General features: G+C 45.0%; 1 protein-coding gene across 2 annotated transcripts in view; it reads right to left on the reverse strand.

The window, feature by feature from the left end:
* The window catches only part of ELOVL2 (ELOVL fatty acid elongase 2), an 83,266-nt gene that overhangs the window by 8,658 nt on the left and 57,617 nt on the right, over window positions 1–16,991 (reverse strand). For both annotated transcript variants that reach the window (XM_090039195.1, XM_090039194.1), the window contains exon 4: window positions 1,831–1,908. In XM_090039195.1, the coding sequence (XP_089895321.1) occupies window positions 1,831–1,908 (78 nt within the window). The remainder of the gene's footprint in view (window positions 1–1,830; window positions 1,909–16,991) is intronic.

Raw genomic sequence — 16,991 nt, forward strand, 5'->3', positions numbered from 1 at the left:
GATTCTGCATTAGGCCATGATAATGGGCAACATAATAAACTAGGAGGATGCTTGATTAACTAGGGCTCTGTGAAGCTTTGGTCCCTGATTCGATTCAGTGGAGATTTGGCCCGATTAGGTGGCCAAATCTCCAAATTTGAATTGAATCGGAGGACCCTTTAATCTCTCCAAATTGTTTTGGAAAGATTCAGAGATCGGGACATAGAGAGAGTTTTAAATGTTTTTTCTACATACCTCTAAGTACCAGATGCAGCTCATGAGTGCTGCGATGCTGGGGTGCATGTAGTGTCCCACAGAAGTGAGTGGGGCTGCCCAGCATGCTCAGCAGCAGACCCAAAAGTGGACCAGAAGCACTTCTAGGTCCACTAGAGAGCTCATGGGGCAGGCCCCCCTCCACCCACCATGTCCCCCTGGCTTGGTGACTGGTGCCTCCTGGGTCTGGAGGAGGCACCTGGGGTCCCCCTGTGGCCGACTGCCGAGCTGGGGAAGCGTGGCGGGTGTGGGGCGGCCAGCACACTCCCTGGCAGACCCGGAAGTGGAGCAGCAGTACGGGTTCACCGCCGAGTATATGGAGGGCCCCCCACAATCCTGTGGGACACTCCGTGCACCCCAGCATCACAGCAATCATGAGCCATGCCTGCTACCTCAAGGTATGTAGAAAAAACTTTTAAAGCTGTGCCAGTGTCCAAATCACTTATTCTCCAAATTGGCATCGAATCTTCAGATTTGCATTCGGCCGAATCAAATCAGGGACAGCGATCTGAATCAACACATCAAATCACTGTCCCTGATTTGGGCCGAATACAAATAGAAGAGGGCCCACTTTGCACACCCCTATGATTAACAGCCCTGGAGATTATTGCTGTTTTGACGCTTAATTTATGATGCAGAATGTTAGTGACAGCATATTTTTTTTTAATGTTCTCTGGCACAGAAGTTCCTGAAAACAAGCTGCGAGCATAATTTATTGCCAGATTTCAACCCCAGGTACATGGAAGCAGGCTCTCCACTTGGGAGTTTTATATTAACTGAAATTATGCTACTTATACCATAGGTTTAGGTTAATATATTTTAATATTGCTGTGCCCTTAATATAAATGAGCAATGAGGGAGAAAAGTTTGTTTTTGGGTTGTTGTAGTTTTTTAAAGTAGTCTCCTGGAGTGAGGAAAAGGAGAAATGTCATTTAGGAAGGGAAATGCATCCCAGTTTGGGGTGAAAGGGAAGAGTGGTGAACCACCTGGAAAGTCTGAGTTTACAGAGTCTGGAACAAGAGGAATGCAGCCTGCACTGACCTTATTGTACGAGAGGAGTTGGCACAAGGCATGAGCTCTATGGTGCAAAACTCAGATCTAAACATTCCCCCAGGTTCAGGTTTTGGATCTGTCCCTAGTTTGAATCCACCAAATGTGTGTAGTCAGTTTCCTCAGGGTTTGTATCTAATGATTTCTGTTTTGAATTTAAATGCAATACCTTTTTCTCACGAATTACAATGGCACAACATTCTCAGGGACACCATTACTGGCTATAAGGCTTTTGTTACCAACCTTTTCACAACAACCCCATCCCCCACCCCTTTTTCTTTTGAAGAAGTAAGGAGCAATATCATAGTGCCTAGGGTCAGAAGGGACCTAAACAGGTCATCAGGTCCAACCCCCAACATGGATATGACATGGGTCAGATAGACCCCATGATGTAACAAACAGATGAAAGGTCATTAAAACAAGTGCCAAAAATTTAAGTAGTTCTGTTTGATGCACCAAAAGCTTGTGCTAGGAAGAGAGCACTGCATGAGTTACTGAACTGCATTAGTTGCTGGATTTATGTCTCACCCGGACATCCGCTTCTCCTGCACTGTGAAGGTTCTGACATTGTAAGTTATAGCTTCCTTCCCAAGTGGAAAGAATGAGCTGGAAAAAAACAAACACAGAGAAGTTATTCTTCTAAACAGAAGTATTTTTTCACTTCTGCCTCTCCGCTCAGCATTTTTAGTCAAAAAAGCATGGTATACTGCTGATTCATCCTGAAAATAAATGCAAATAAACTATTTCCGTGACACTTATCGGAAGTAAGGGTATATTTTGGAATTGAAAGGTTACAAGATGGAGATGAAAATACATAAAGATGCAACACATGCCTTTCTCATTTTGCTAGACTTGGAACCCTGCAGCCTTTTGATGATATCTGGTGCTTACAATGTGATCCTCAGTCTGTAGCTCTTGTTAGAGTGCTTCTGCCTGAGGAGAGCTGGTTTATGCGACTCACAGAAAGCATCATGAACACTGCTGAATGGACCTAACGAAAAACCAAATCCTCCCCTATTCCTCCAAAAACAGGGATGGGAGGGGAAAGAACAATTTTTCCCTCTATACTATAATATACATGTACATTTGCCTCCGTCCTCCTTAGGAGCCAAAAGAGGATTGACATTGTGTTGAACAGCAAGGCAAAAAGCTACACTAATTTCGTGGTAGCACCCTGTTGAGGAGTTCAAGCATCATGTCAAAGTGCAATGCTACAAAACCAATATAGCAATGAAATGTCAGGATACCATCTCATACCTAATTTGTGGGTCTCTGGGAAAATGTGGTGCCTCTGATGTAGCATATCAGCAGTCTAGAAGTAGCAGCTTGGACCATTCTAAGCAATTAACAGTTCAGGCCATAATACGGACCTGCTATCTGTAAACTGTAGAAACTGACAATTTGCTTCATAGTAAGGCAATGTATTAAGTTGTTTGGGATTTTTTCCACTCTGTTCTGGACAGGAGCGCAGGTCCACATGGTCAAGGGGGATGTTTGGCGGGTGCGAGTTTGGGAACAGCCATCAAGTACAGTCTGTTCCCTGGTCAGGGTGCTGTAATCTCCAGTGCATTCTGTGCTGTAACCCAACCCTTTAATGCCCACAAAAACCCCCAAAAGGAGGCATGATCAAGCAGCTGGTACAAAGTCAGTCAGGAGCTGCATGTCATAGCTTAGCATTAGGCCTGTGCAAAGCAGCTAGTTTTTGCTTTGGATTTGGTTTCAGCCGATTCAGGGGGCAGTGATTGGATTTGGTGGTTCGAATCACTGTCCCAAATCGATTTGGTGGCAGCAGCCAGGCCAGGCCCATCTCCTGTCCCTCTCCCAGCCCAGCAGTAGCTGCTCTGCCACCCCAGCTCCTGGCATTGGTGGGGAGGAAGCCCAGCTCAGCAGGTGCTGCTGGGTGGGGGGCGATTTCCCTATTGCCCGATACTGCATGGGGGGTTCTGCACGAGCCCCTGAGGCAGCGGGGGGGGGGGGTGTCTGGAGGAGTGGGGGGAAGTTTGAGGGGGCTCATGCAGAGCCTTGCATGCAGTGTGCATCGCTCTCCGCCCGGCAGCACCCGGTGAGCACCGGGGCTTTTCTTTAAAGTACTGAGCTGGGGTGGGCAGGAGCAGCCATGGTGGGGTTGGGGAGCAGGCAGGGGTTGGGAGGGAGGCTGGCAGGGGTCCCCCCATGGTCCCCTCCCCCACCCCCACCCCCACCCCCATCCCTAGTACTTACCAGCTCAGAGTGGCTGCAGCTCCCTGCAGCAGCCACCAGGGAATATCTGAATCACCAAAGCTCTCCAAACCTTTGCTGAAGATTCAGAGAGCTTTGAATCAATTTGGACCTTTAAATTGGTCCCCTGATTCAATTCGGATTTGGAGATTCCTTCCCCGAATTGGGCTGAATCTCCTCCAAATCGAATCGCCACCCAAAGCTTCACACAGCCCTACTGAGCACTGTATTGTGATGGGATACAAGTGCATCAAGAGAGGAGGTTTCTCTGATGAGCCAGAGCTCCTCTACTGATATCAGCTTTCCCATAAAGCATAGCCAGACATGAACGACTGTTCCAGCCTTGCCCCTGTCTTTTCCGCTGTGCTTGAAGTCCTCACTTATTAAAACGGAAAATGCATGGTAGTACGTCAGATAAATCTGTGGCAAGCCCTCAGTCCTTCCCCTCTTATGTGGCTCCTGCATAGGAGTGAGTGTGCATGGGCTGAGCTACATGTAGGAAATAGGAACAGAAGCTGTGTGTCAAAGCTGTGTGATCACAGCAGTAGCAGACATCTGCATGGGGTCTTCCAGCTGGGTTTTTTAGACCATATACATAAAGACCTATCTGCTCTCAATGACGTCTAGCAGAGCGCACAGCTGACCCCAATGAAATCTGAATGGTCTTAAATCCCTGAACTCTTTCACTATGGCAGGCTGGAAGACTGTCTAGTTACTGTTGCTTCCCCAATCTCTGTCACTAGCATGCTCCTTTGTGGTACAGCAGAGACTCTGGATTATTTATGGCCATAGGTATTTGTCATGCTAAAAGGGATGAAGTTTGTTTCTCTAAATATGCAGAAAGAAAGGAAAAAATAATGTATATCCTGATGTATTTGCTAATCCCTTAGAAGTTTTCAGTTTCAGTGCACCTAACAGTTCTCATTTGCCACTGTTACTGGCACTGTATAGGTGGGGACTTTATTTGGAAAGGATGCAAATAGATCAGTTTCACTTAGGTTGCCTCTCATCTCCCCTTTCCTGGCCTCACTCATTTGGCTGACAGATTCTGCAGAGGACTTTTAATGCAAGAAATCAAGTAAAGTCCCCTCTACACGTTACATCTTTTCTGCAATTACCTGGTTAACTGTGCAGTTACCTTGAGACCAGTGCAAAACAGCACTTCCATTTTGACTTGCATTTCGAGGTTTTGACAGAACAGCATTTTATTTCAAATTTCGTTCTGATTCAAAACTGCTGTTCCACTTCATTTTCTCGAAACAGTGACTGTGCCTCCATCACTCAGTTTCCCTCCCCAGCCATATGATTGGGTCTGTTTTGAGTCTGTATCAAAGACCTTCATTTCATTTCAATTTCACTGTTTTGAGCTTGAAACGAGTCGGAACAGTGTCAAAACTAAACAGGAGGCAAAATTCACACAGCCCTAGTAGCTATCACACCATCAAAATTTTGTTCCAAGCAGCTATAAAGTTAGACCTTGAAAATGTGTGCTAATTTTAGAGCTGGTTGCTGCAGAGCTTTAATTTGCATGTGTAGCAGGGTATTCCCAGCTGTAAGAGGTGGACTGTGCCCAGCTGGGGCTGGGAGTCCTGCAACTGAGGAGACTCATCCCCAGCATGTGGGGCCATGGATGCCTTGGCTGTGCATGGCTGCCCTGGGGGTGCGTGAAAACCCCCAGGGCTGGAGGATTGCAGGTTCTGCAATCTCCCCTGCTCAGAGGTATGTGAAACCCTCCAGGTCTGAAGAATTGTGGCAGCCCTGATTCCACCCACAGCTCTGGGGGGGTTTCACATACCTGTGAGCCTGGGAGATCACAGCTGCTGCAGTCCCATAGACCCAAGGGTTTCATGCAGCCCTGAACCTGGGAGATTTGTGGCTGTCATGACTCTCCAACCCCAGGGTTGCATGGAGCACCCCTGCAGCTAGGAATCTCCCTGCACTAGCAGTCGGGCATAGTGGGATATAAGGTGCTATCCCAGTCGCTCCTCTTGCCATGCACATTTGACCAGCCTACACTGGTCATATGCACATATGAACCAATCTACACTGGATTGCTGTTCCCAGACTCATAGCCTGCTACACATCCTTCTAGATCATGTAGAGTCCTGCTCCTGTCCTGCATTTGGCACTGAGGTAATAACTCGGTGGGAAGAGGTGGCTAATGCCCAGTTTCCTTTCTGCATAAGCTCCCTCAGCATCTTTCCTGTTGTTTTGCAAAGAAAAAAACCCCTAGCAAAGCAAAGGGCAGCACATGATCCTATTCTAGGACTTCTGGGTCATCCTTTTTTTTTTCCCTGCGAGAAAATGGGTCTCATTGATTGACTCTTTTAGATTAGCTCATTACATGGTGCCCTGTTATTTGAGGCATCCTACACAAAACTTATTCATCTTGCCCTTGATTGGCAACCAGTACAGGTGGTGAAGCACTGGAGTAGCAGCATCTCCTCTGAACAAAGCATTTGGAATAACATGTGGCCATGTGATTTCTCAATGTCACTTTTCAAATTTCAGCAACTTGTGTCTTCAGCTGTGTAAGCAGGTTAGCTAAAAGCAACTGTTAATATTGTTCATGAAACTGGAAGAAAATGATATTGCCAAGTCTCCTAGACTTTTGTTCATTTGCTTTTTCTTAAAGCTTTAATGAAGCTTATAATGACCTCTTCAAAAAATCATGAGACCTTTTTCAGTTTAATTTTTTTTAAATAAAAGTTTCTAGCCCCCTGCAGAAAGGCTTTGAAAAAGTGACCCATAGGTGATGTAGTCCTTGGTTGATGTTGAGAATTGCCATTTTATCATCACTGGGTGAGCAGAGGTTTTGGCTTTGGGTTTTGTTTCATAGTGATATATGTGCTACACTCAGATTCTAACCCCCTCCAATGGTATTCTGCAATGAGTACTGTAAACCTTACCATGGCCCATGCTTTTGGAGTCTCCTTTCATTTCTTAAGAGTTACTTCTTTTACAGTTTTCTATGTTAATAGGGATTTTTTTATTGCATTTAGCTTTTGTCTCTCCAGCTACTTGATTCTGGTCTTCAGGTTCAGTGTAGCACTGGCATCTCTGCTCCAAAGGCATTAGTGCTAATCCTCTTATCTAGATCAGCTAGAGGTTTGAAGACTTCTTTTTTTTTAAATATCTGGCAAATTCCTTCTTGATCTTGGTTAGAAGCTCTTTCGTGTCATAAGACCCTCTGTATGCAGCACAGGTCATCTGTTCTTACTGTATCTTCTCACACCTCCCCTCTCCCAATAAGACATGCATCTTTTATTTTGGAAAGGCAAAAGGTAGGAAAAGGTCTTTCCAGGAATATGACCAGTTGTGCAGCACAGAGTGTTCAGAAAGTGTGGTTCAGAAAGTCTTGGTGATCCAGTAGAAATCTCCTAGCATGGCAGGACAGCAACAAGGCTAGGCCCTAGATCCTTGCAAGAGCAGTAGAAAGACTTATTTCTTCACTGTAAATAGTTCTTTATATCAGTGCCTATAAATAATAAAGTGTTTCCACCCCACACTACAAACAGCAACAAAATACTACAGACTGTATACAGCAGCTCACTTGCCCTAAGCCAACTCAGTTGCTGATTCGGGCACAAGCTACAATGCTTAGCCAGTAGCTACTGTGAATTCCTTGGCAGCTGTGAGAAAGTTAACAATGGACTCTTCTCCTTCTTCCTGCTGGGCCACAGAGAAACAGCAGTCATTAGAGCGCCGTGCCTCCGTGCTTCTATTCCTCCACAATTCTATTCCAACAAAGAAAAATCGGCTTCTCTGCTTCCCTGGCAGTCTCACATTTTACATAAAAATATATAGTACTGATGTCCTATTACTTGATGTGAATTGGGCGAATGGGTTACTTTGGAAGGAAAGGGGTTTTTTTCTCTTTTACCCTGTAGCTTTTACCCCTCTCTTCCCCCCCCCCCCCCCAAAAAAAAAAGGAAAAGAAATCTGCTCGGCAGCAACATTCTGCTAATTGGTAGCATTTTCATTTTTCACTGTGGCTCAGATGTTCATATTAACAGGCTCCCATTGTACCACAAGTATATGACCTTTGCTCGGCTACTTGAGAATAAAGAGGCAGGCAGCTCATAATAACGGCTTTGTTGCAAAAAGCGTACTTTTGCCTGCTTAAAACCATGTTGCTCTATTTCGAAGTTAGTGCTGTCGATATAAAATCTCTTTTGAGATGGGTGCTGAAAAGGGTCCACTAATTGAATACTAGAATAAGTAACAATCCTTATTGGCTTTTAATATACCAAACTCCTAATTGGATCCCCTTGATAGGGTTATAACTGACTTTTCTCATGCATTTTCCATAATACTAGATTAGTAGAAGAAAAATCGCACCTTAATTACTGAATTACTAGCACAGTATCAGTAGGTTTTCTGTTGTGTTTTGTTGGGCTTTTTTAATGGCTGTTGTTTTTTCCATTGGATTCCGTTCTTGAACAGTCATTCGGTTCAGTTATGGAAGAGCTCCATATACGCTGTTTCTGGCTTCGCAAATGAGAACACATTTGAGAACAGTAGCCTACTACCCTGCCCCAGAATAGGTAAAACCAAAGATGTTATAGATGACAATACCTTAGAAGGGCATCTTGACAAGTCAAGACTGAGACACTGGGGTCACAATAGGGAAGCTGGTTTTAAAATGCCTATTTAGCAGGTATGTGGAGATTTGTCATTCCCACGGTTTTGTTGGTCCAATAAAAGCTATCACAAGAAATCCTCCTCTTTGTATTCTTCCTGGACCCATTCTTTTGTATGACTTAGAATTTATTACACGTAGTTTAGAGGTCTTTCTTGGACTTTTTAGGTAGTAAATTTACTTTTGAAACACCCAGGAGAATTCCTGAAAATTTGTATGGTTGTGTCTGTGTGGAAAAGCAGCTTGCTATGTAGGCTGCCTGTTTTTAGAATCGCAGTATAATCCAAGGCTTCAGATTAGGCTGCATTCTCTCTCAGATATCTGTACTTAACAATTGTTGCTTTAGTGCCCCAGAGAGCTGTAGCAAGGAAGATGTAAGCCTGGGAGGAGTCATGGGCTAGTTGGTTCTATCTGGGATTTGGGACACGAGATTTTTTGAATTCTTACCCCAGCATGGCTATTCAGTGATCATCTAGCTTTCACATGTTATTTATCCTCTCTGTGTCTCTGTTTCCCCAAATATTAAATGAGTTAATGCTGGGGCTGGGCAGGAAATGATTTTCCCAGCCCACCCTACTTTTTGCAATTTTAAGAACAGTTCCTGCTCCCCACTGTGATGAGAAAAACAAGGCTTTCATGAAAATGCATTGGGGTCGGAGAGAAGCAAATGAGCAAGCTATAACTACCAGGCTATTATTGGCAATTCCTTGATAGAGCTTTTTGTCTGTCCTGTTTGAATAGTCAGAGTACAGATAGTTAAATATTCATTTGGACAGAGAGGTTCCAGTTTCTATAGCACAGGGTTAGAGCACTCGCCTGAGGTGAGGGTCAAATCTCTGGTCTAAACCGGGCAAAGCAGAGGCTTAGAGATGGGCCTTCCCTGTGCCAGCTGAGTGTCCTAACCGCTGCACTGCTGCTTGTTCTAGGCAGGCAACGATGTGTGCTCTCATTGACTTTGAGGCCAAAAATTCCAGCATGGATGTAGAATTCCTTCCCAGCAAAGATTGCCAAAACTAATACATTTCTATGAAAAATTTGTTTCCACAAAACATTGTTTTCAGATGGAAAAAATACTTCCCAGGAAAATTCATCACCAGTTTTAGGAGGATTAGTTTGCTAATGTTTGCAAAATGCTTGGAAGATGTAAATTACCAATATACATACAGTCCCTGTATTACAAAATCTGTTATTCTGACTAAATACTGTTTCCAAATGTAGTAGTGATAAGGCTGCAGCAGCGCTGCATTGCCAAAGCAACCTGCAATTTATTTAATGCTGAACTTTTAAACCTTATCCTTGGATATTCAGTACAATGCCCTTCAAGTCAACAAGAGTTGGGCCGGCATACCAGAGCATAGAGCTAGCCCCAAACACTGCTTCTGTTGGAGAAAGAGATAAATAAATGCATGTTGTAGGTCAATACTAAGCCCAAAGAGTCAGCAGAAAGACACCAAATCTATATGGGGGAAATAAGGACAGCACATTCAATTGCTGCTGAGAACAGCAAAGTCTATCACTGACATCTCCAGACAGATTCTAAGATCAAGGCACATCTTCAGTGGTGATTCTAACAGGATCCAAATAGGTTCTTGCTTGCTTAGAAAGATTACTACCTTGGTCCTTTCCATTTAGCTCTCTTGTATTCTGTCTTCAGTGACATTTCACTGAGGGTGAAGTACAGGTGGTAGATTTTTATCCCTCCTCATTCCCCTTATAATAAATTGCTCTTGATTTGCTTACTCTGGATCAGGGGTGAGGTGTAGGGGGTGCACGTGGCGGCATCTGTGGGTGGTCTGCGATCCCTGCTGGTGGTTGCTGACACAACTGGCAGTGGCTGCAGGTGGTTACCAACCTTTAGTTGGCACTCGCCAGCCATCCCCACCACCAACAGCACCAGTGGAATCTGCGGGAGCTCCCCCGCTTACCTCTGCCATGCTCCCACTGCCGCCGTGCACCCCCAGCCCCCGGGGGTATGTGCCATTTATGCTCTGGGTTCTCTCTTCATTTCCTGTTCCTCTTCCTAGGTTTGATCAAGCTAGGATTTCACTAGGCCAAGAATGAGAAATTCTTAGAAACTGCACTTTTAGTGACCCCAACCAGCTGTGTGCACTTGGCCTCAGATACATAATTTGGATTTCAGTCCTTATTCACCCCATTTGCTGGAGTGAGACCAATCTTGCAACATTTACTGGAATAAGTCAACCTTTTTATAGGATTTTTAAAAAAGCCATCCTGTTGATTGTGTCAAAGATCAACGTCTTTGATTTCAGATGCCGATGGCAAAAGGTCAGAAGCTAACACAGCAAACTCTGTAATTGTAATTTAGCCCTCTGTATTAACAGTGCTGCATATACACACCCTATCTGTGCCTCATTCCAAATCGCTTGAGCTTCTCATACGAGAGAGAGAAACTGACCTTGACAGCCCAGCACGAAAGATAAAGTACCTATAGTCATGAGATTAGCTGACATTAGTAAAGTTGTAAAATTAAATAATATACTATGCGCACCATCCTGTGACCAAACAGAACCAGTACCACCCAAGTAAAAATAATCCCCCTTTTTTATGAAACCTGAGCAAACAAAGAGAGCATAAATGCCAACTCATTAATTATTTATGATTAGTGTATAGTAATTGGTCACCTTTGCCTAATATAACTTTGAAAGAACTTCCGCCCAAAGCAGAGAACGGAGAACTGTGTATACACTCAAGAAGAACAGATCGTGCACGAATGTCATCTCTCTCCGCCTAAGTATTTTTTTTATTTTCCTGGCATATCCCCATCTTGCCGGCCCGTCTATCTCTCTATCTCTGGTGTTATCTTTCTTATCAAGAGCTCCCAGTAATCTGCAGACTGCAACGGCTTATGTGAATCGCTCGGAATCTGTAACAAGCAACTCTCTTACCCACCCTGTAAATGCTGGGTAACATGATATCTGCATGCTGTAACTGAATAAATCAACTCCTCTGCCTACGCTGCAAGCCATCAGTAGTGTAAGTAAAATAAACTTTTCTGTGTAACCACCACACTGTGTTTAAATCCCTCTGACTCCTGCTCACCGTTATCACCCACCTGCCAGGTCATAAATCTTCCTCCTTGCGCCAAGCCGGTCGTGCCGACCCAGGCTCGCAGGTCAAGGGTGCACTGGCATTAGGGATGCGACAGATTGATCTAAGACTGAACCACCTTATATAGTTCAACAAATCACCTAGGGACTGACTTGTAGAGATGTCCTATTACTACAGCCCTAACTAAAGTCAAGAGAAGTGATAGGTACTCAGCACGTCTGAAAATCTCATGCCTTTTAGATGGCTATCATCCTCTATTAAATTCTGTAGGACTTTGAAAGAGGCAAGGAGTTCTATGGGTTATCATCTTTTACTGAACCAAATGCATAGCTGGGATAGATTTAGATGAGCTTTTGGGTATCAACCACAAAAGTCCTTGCTTCTTGCATATTGCGTGGACCATCACAGCTACACCATCACCCTAATACTACCAAAACATATGACTTTGAAATATTTTTGGTACAAACCCATAGCTTTCATTCCTATTACATTTTCTAAGACTCTTCCATAAAGGCTTGGTCCCTTTCTTGGGATCAGGAAAGGCCTGGTCCTACTACTGCAGTTAGTGGCTCTCAACAACTTGTAAGCTTAGTTTCCTATGTATAGCACAGGCAGGGAGTTGTTTCTGTTTGTGAGGATGGGACCTATACTTTCCTTTCCTCTAGAGCCCACAACCATCACTGGCAGGAGAGATGGCTTCAGTAGTAATGCAAAGGTCACCCTCATTTAAAAGGGTCAAGTGTTCTTCCTCAGAGATCTGGGGGCACAGGTTGACAGACCAGAAATCAGAAGGACCTGTGGGGTGGTGCTTTACTTTAAAATCTTGCAAATTTTCCCACTTCACAATTGGCTGTATTTAAAACATGCTCTGTCCTGGCTTCTCGGGAAAGATGCAACAGCATGAATGATAGTGATGCCTTCTGTTACTAAGTCTTTCTGGCTGCAGAATTTACAACAACAGATTCTAAAGCAAGCAATTAGAATTTTAAACTCTCACAATGAATTGGCAAAGGAGAAGCTCTAGATATGGCATACCTGACAGATTTGTTCACATGGTTTGGTTCTCCCTACCACTTCCAATAGATCCAAAGAATCAACATTGGCCAGTACTCTGAACCTTAAGTTCTTGTGTGGTGTGCCACTGCGTCAGCCCTTCCATTGTGTTTTAACATCCTCACCTATCACTGATGTGTAATAAGAACAAGAAGGCACAGAGGGTAATAGTTAGGCAGCCTGAGTTGAAATGTCAACTCTACAATGATGAGACACATATTTTCATGACGGGTCCTTTTAATTTGCTCCAGATAGGGCTGTGTCCTGGTTTTTGCAAGACATAAACAATAGAGGGGAGCTTGGAATGACAGCATGCTGGATGATTTTTAATCTAAATAAAAGTGAGCTAATGCTTACTGCTGCAGCAGGAGTAACTCAAGGACCTGGTAGAGATCACAGCCGCTCCTATTGTTGATAGTCCAGCCTTACCCTGGTCAGTTCTCAGTTGAGGGTTCTGTTTTGATCTCCAGTCACCTAGAATCCTACGTGGTTTTTTCACTAACCTTCCCCACCTCCAATCTCTCCTATCATTATTTAGTAGGAGATTTGTAACAAGGGGGTTTTTCCACTCCCAAACATGAATCTTTCCAGAGTTTTATACATGTTCACATGACCTCTGGGTTGAATTACTTTAGGCACTCTCCATGGTATTTACTTACCTTTGAAAATCATATGGAAGCAGTGTGTGGCTTTTAAACATGCAGGGAACTTGATTAATTAAAAAGATTGGACAGAGAAGCTAAGACTAACACTTATGGATTTCTCTAATTAGAGATTTGATCCTATGGTATATTCATTGATGAGTGGAACTCATTAGCACAAGAAATTAATTCAGTGGAAGCCTCAAAAAACAGGTAAATTCTGCTTTGAAGAATTTATAACCTACAGACTGCAGATAGGGAGGACAAGCAAGTGAGAGATCTAAAGAATGTAGGTGACTGGTAGGGGGTGCACGTGCTCTCCCGCCCCTTCCCCCCCCCCCGATGGCCAACATTGATGCTGTTGGTAGGGCTGGTGCTCCCCCTGGTAGGGTCGATAGCTTCTGCGGGTGCCCCACCAGATTCAGGAGGCTCCAGTCACTCATGCTAAAGAATGGAATGACACTTACAAATGTCTTTTGTAACATTCTTGTTGTGTGGCATACAACTCCATTTAATGTTGTTCACTACTCAAAGAGAATTCTGTCCTCCTTGCACTGCCATAGTAATCTTCAAGCTAGTGGAGTCCCATATGGCTCAGTCCTTGGACATGTGTTGTTCAATGTCTTCATCAGTGACTTGGATGAGGGCATGGAGAGAACTCTGTTCAAATTCATGGGTGATACCAAATTATGGGGTAAAGTTAACATGCTAGATTGTAGGGAACAAATCCAGGTGGATCAAGACAAGTTGGAAAAGTGGGTAGAACAGAATAGGATGCAGTTTAACAAAAACAAGTGCAAAGTGCTGCACCTAGGGAGAAGGAATCACCAACACACTTACAGGCTGGGGGAGGACCATCTCAGCAGCAGAAGGGGATCTTGGAGTTGTAATTGACCCCAAGATGAACATGAGTTGTCAATGTGACAAAGTGATCAGTAAAGCTAAGCACACTTTATCATGCATTAGCAGGTGCATGATGAACAGGTCCAGGAAGGTGATACTTCCCCTCTATGCAGCATTGGTCAGGCCACAGTTGGAGTACTGCGTCCAGTTTTGGGTGCCGTACTTCAAGAGAGATGTGGACAACCTCAAGAGGGTTCAGAGGAGGGCCACTCATATGGTTAGGGGCATGCAGGAAAAGCCCTATGAGGAGAGAGAGAGAGATGGACATGGATCTCTTCAGCCTCCACAAGAGAAGGCTGAGAGGTGATTTTGTGGCTGCCTACAAAATAATCGGGGGGCGGGGGGGCAGCAAGGAATAGGAGTTGCTCTGTTTACCAGGGTATCTCTCAGAGTAGCTAGGAACAATGGCCACAAACTAGCTGAGGTCATTGTGGGACCCCTGGCACGGCTTTATGAGCACTCATGGTGCTCTGGTGTGGTGCCAGAGGACTGGAAGAGGGCCAACGTGCTTCTCAATGTGAAAAAAGGGAGGAAGGATGACCCAGGAAACTATAGGCCAGTTAGTCTAACCTTGATCCTGGGTAAGCTTTTTGAGAGAATTATTCTGGTGCATGTCCACGAGGGGACAGCAGGGAAGGTTATGCTTAGGGGCAACCAACACCGGTTCATTAGAGGTAGGTCCTGCTAGACCAACCTGGTGGACTTCCATGACCAGGTCACCAAATCCTTAGATGCAGGGGTAGCAGTGGACACAGTCTTTCTGGACTTTTGGAAGGCCTTCGACACTGTCTCTCACCACGTTCTTATTAAAAAACTAGGAGACTGTGGTGTCAACACCTACACAGTCAAATGGGTCGCCAACTGGCTGGAGGGCCGCACCCAGAGAGTGGTGTGGACAGGTCTTTTTCGACCTGGAGGGACGTGAGCAGTGAGGTCCCCCAGGGCTCAGTCCTCTGGCCCACACTGTTCAACATCTTCATCAGTGACTTGGACGAGGGAATAAAAAGCACCCTGTTCAAATTTGCAGATGACACTAAGATGTGGGGAGAAGCGAGCATGCTAAATGGGAGGAATAGGCTGTAATCGGACCTAGACAGGTTACAGGGGTGGGCGGATGAGAACAGGATGGGTTTCAACACTGACAAGTGCAAGGTGATGCACCTGGGGAGGAACAACCAGCAGCATACCTACAGGCTGGGGAACTCCCTTCTTGTCAGTGCAGAGGCAGAAAAGGATCTTGGAGTCATCATTGATGCCAAGATGAACGTGGGCTGGCAGTGTGGGGATGCAGTCAGGAAGGCCAACTGTACCTTGTCATGCATCCACAGTTGCATCTCGAGCAGGTCCAAGGAGGTGATTCTCCCCCTCTGTGCGACACTGATCAGGCCGCAGCTGGAGTACTGCGTCCAGTTCTGGGCGCCACACTTCAAGGGGAGAAGTGGACAACATGGAGAGGGTCTAGAGGAGGGCCACCCACATGATCAGGGGACAGCAGAGCAGGCCCCATGGAGGAGAGGCTATGGGACCTGAACCTATTCAGCCTCCACAAGAGAAGGCTGAGGGGGGATCTCGTGGCCTGTTATAAACTAGTCAGAGGGGACCACCAGGCATTGGGGGAGTCCCTGTTCCCCCGAGCACTGCCAGGAGTGACCAGGAATAATGGTCACAAGCTGGCAGAGGGTAGATTCAGATTAGATATCAGGAGGCGCTACTTCACTGTCAGGGCGGCTAGGATCTGGAACCAACTTCCAAGAGAAGTGGTGCTGGCTCCTACCCTGGGGGTCTTTAAGAGGAGGCTAGACGAACACCTTGCTGGGGTCATATGACCCCAGTACTTTTTTTCCTGCTATGGCAGGGGGTCGGACTTTATGACCTGTTCAGGTACCTTCCGACCCTACCAACTATGAAACTGACGGAGAGCAGATTTAGGTTAGACATCAGGAAGAGCTTCTTTACGGTGGGGGTTGCCAGAATCTGGAATGAGCTTCCAAGGGAGGTAGTGCTCTTCCCCTACCTTTGGGGGCTTTAAGAGGAGGCTAGACATGCACTTGGTTGGAGTCATCTAACCCCAGTGCTCTTTCCTGGCCAGGGGATGGGGTCAGACTGGATGATCTACTGAGGTCCCTTCCAATACAAACTTCTATGAATCTATTAATCTAAACAGGAAGATTCACAAGCTCCAGTGTCCATCTTATTCCCAATGAGGAAATGCAGTCAAAGGGAATTGTGCAAAAAGATTATGCAGAAATTTTAAATTTCCTGACATGAAAGAGGAGACCACACAGCATGAAGAGAGGTTCTAAATGCAGATCTATTGGTAAATAAGTGTGACGAACTACCAGAAATAGCGATAAAATGAGTGCCCCCACTCATAACAGATGCAGAAGTTGGCACTAAGAGCTGTGTTTCTTATCATTAGTAAATAAACTAGAATCTTGTGTGAACTTAGGGATGCAAGTCAATGGGCTACAAACCACAGAAGCAAAGCCTGATTAACCAACCAAAAGGCCACACGTGAATCAGCATAGTATGTACAACAAAATGAGCTTCAAAAAGAAGCCAGGGCCATCTCGGAAAGACCCTGAAAAACACCATGCGTGTCTGTGTAGCATATCCTGTTTTCCCTGAACCTGATTAATCTTCTGACAACCTCCTGTATGCCTCTGCCATGTTAAACCTACTAAGCATTTGTTTTAATCAAAGACCAGGTATTTTGGTGTATAGGGACAAACCAAGGAGGAACTGTGCTTGTACTGAAGCTACTGTGAATGTCACAAGGCCCTCTGTGTCGCTTGTGTGCAAGCCAGAAATTAGCCCCTGTTTTGACTAGCCGAAGTGTCTGTTGTTGTTTGTTTTTTAAATTCTGAAGAAATTTGCCTAAAGCTGGGAGCTTTGATTAGGTCCTATTTGACTTTGATCAAAGCAATGTTTTGGTGACAGAACAAATGCTTGTTTTTCTCCTGTAGCTTGCTAGTGCCCTGTGTAGCACCAGGGGGCATGGAATGCCAGGGCCGAGTGCCATTGTGAACCTCCAGTGTCAACAGCCAGGCTTTCTCATACATTTGGGTTATTTATCAAGTAAACATGGAAGGTGTGTTTTATAAGGACATTAACATCAAGAGCAAGTAAATGTCATTCCAAAATTGTAATAGCAGTCTTTTTTT

This window comes from Crocodylus siamensis, chromosome 3, assembly GCF_052110815.1.
Source record: "Crocodylus siamensis isolate JL-2025a chromosome 3, ASM5211081v1, whole genome shotgun sequence".
NCBI lineage: Eukaryota > Metazoa > Chordata > Crocodylia > Crocodylidae > Crocodylus > Crocodylus siamensis.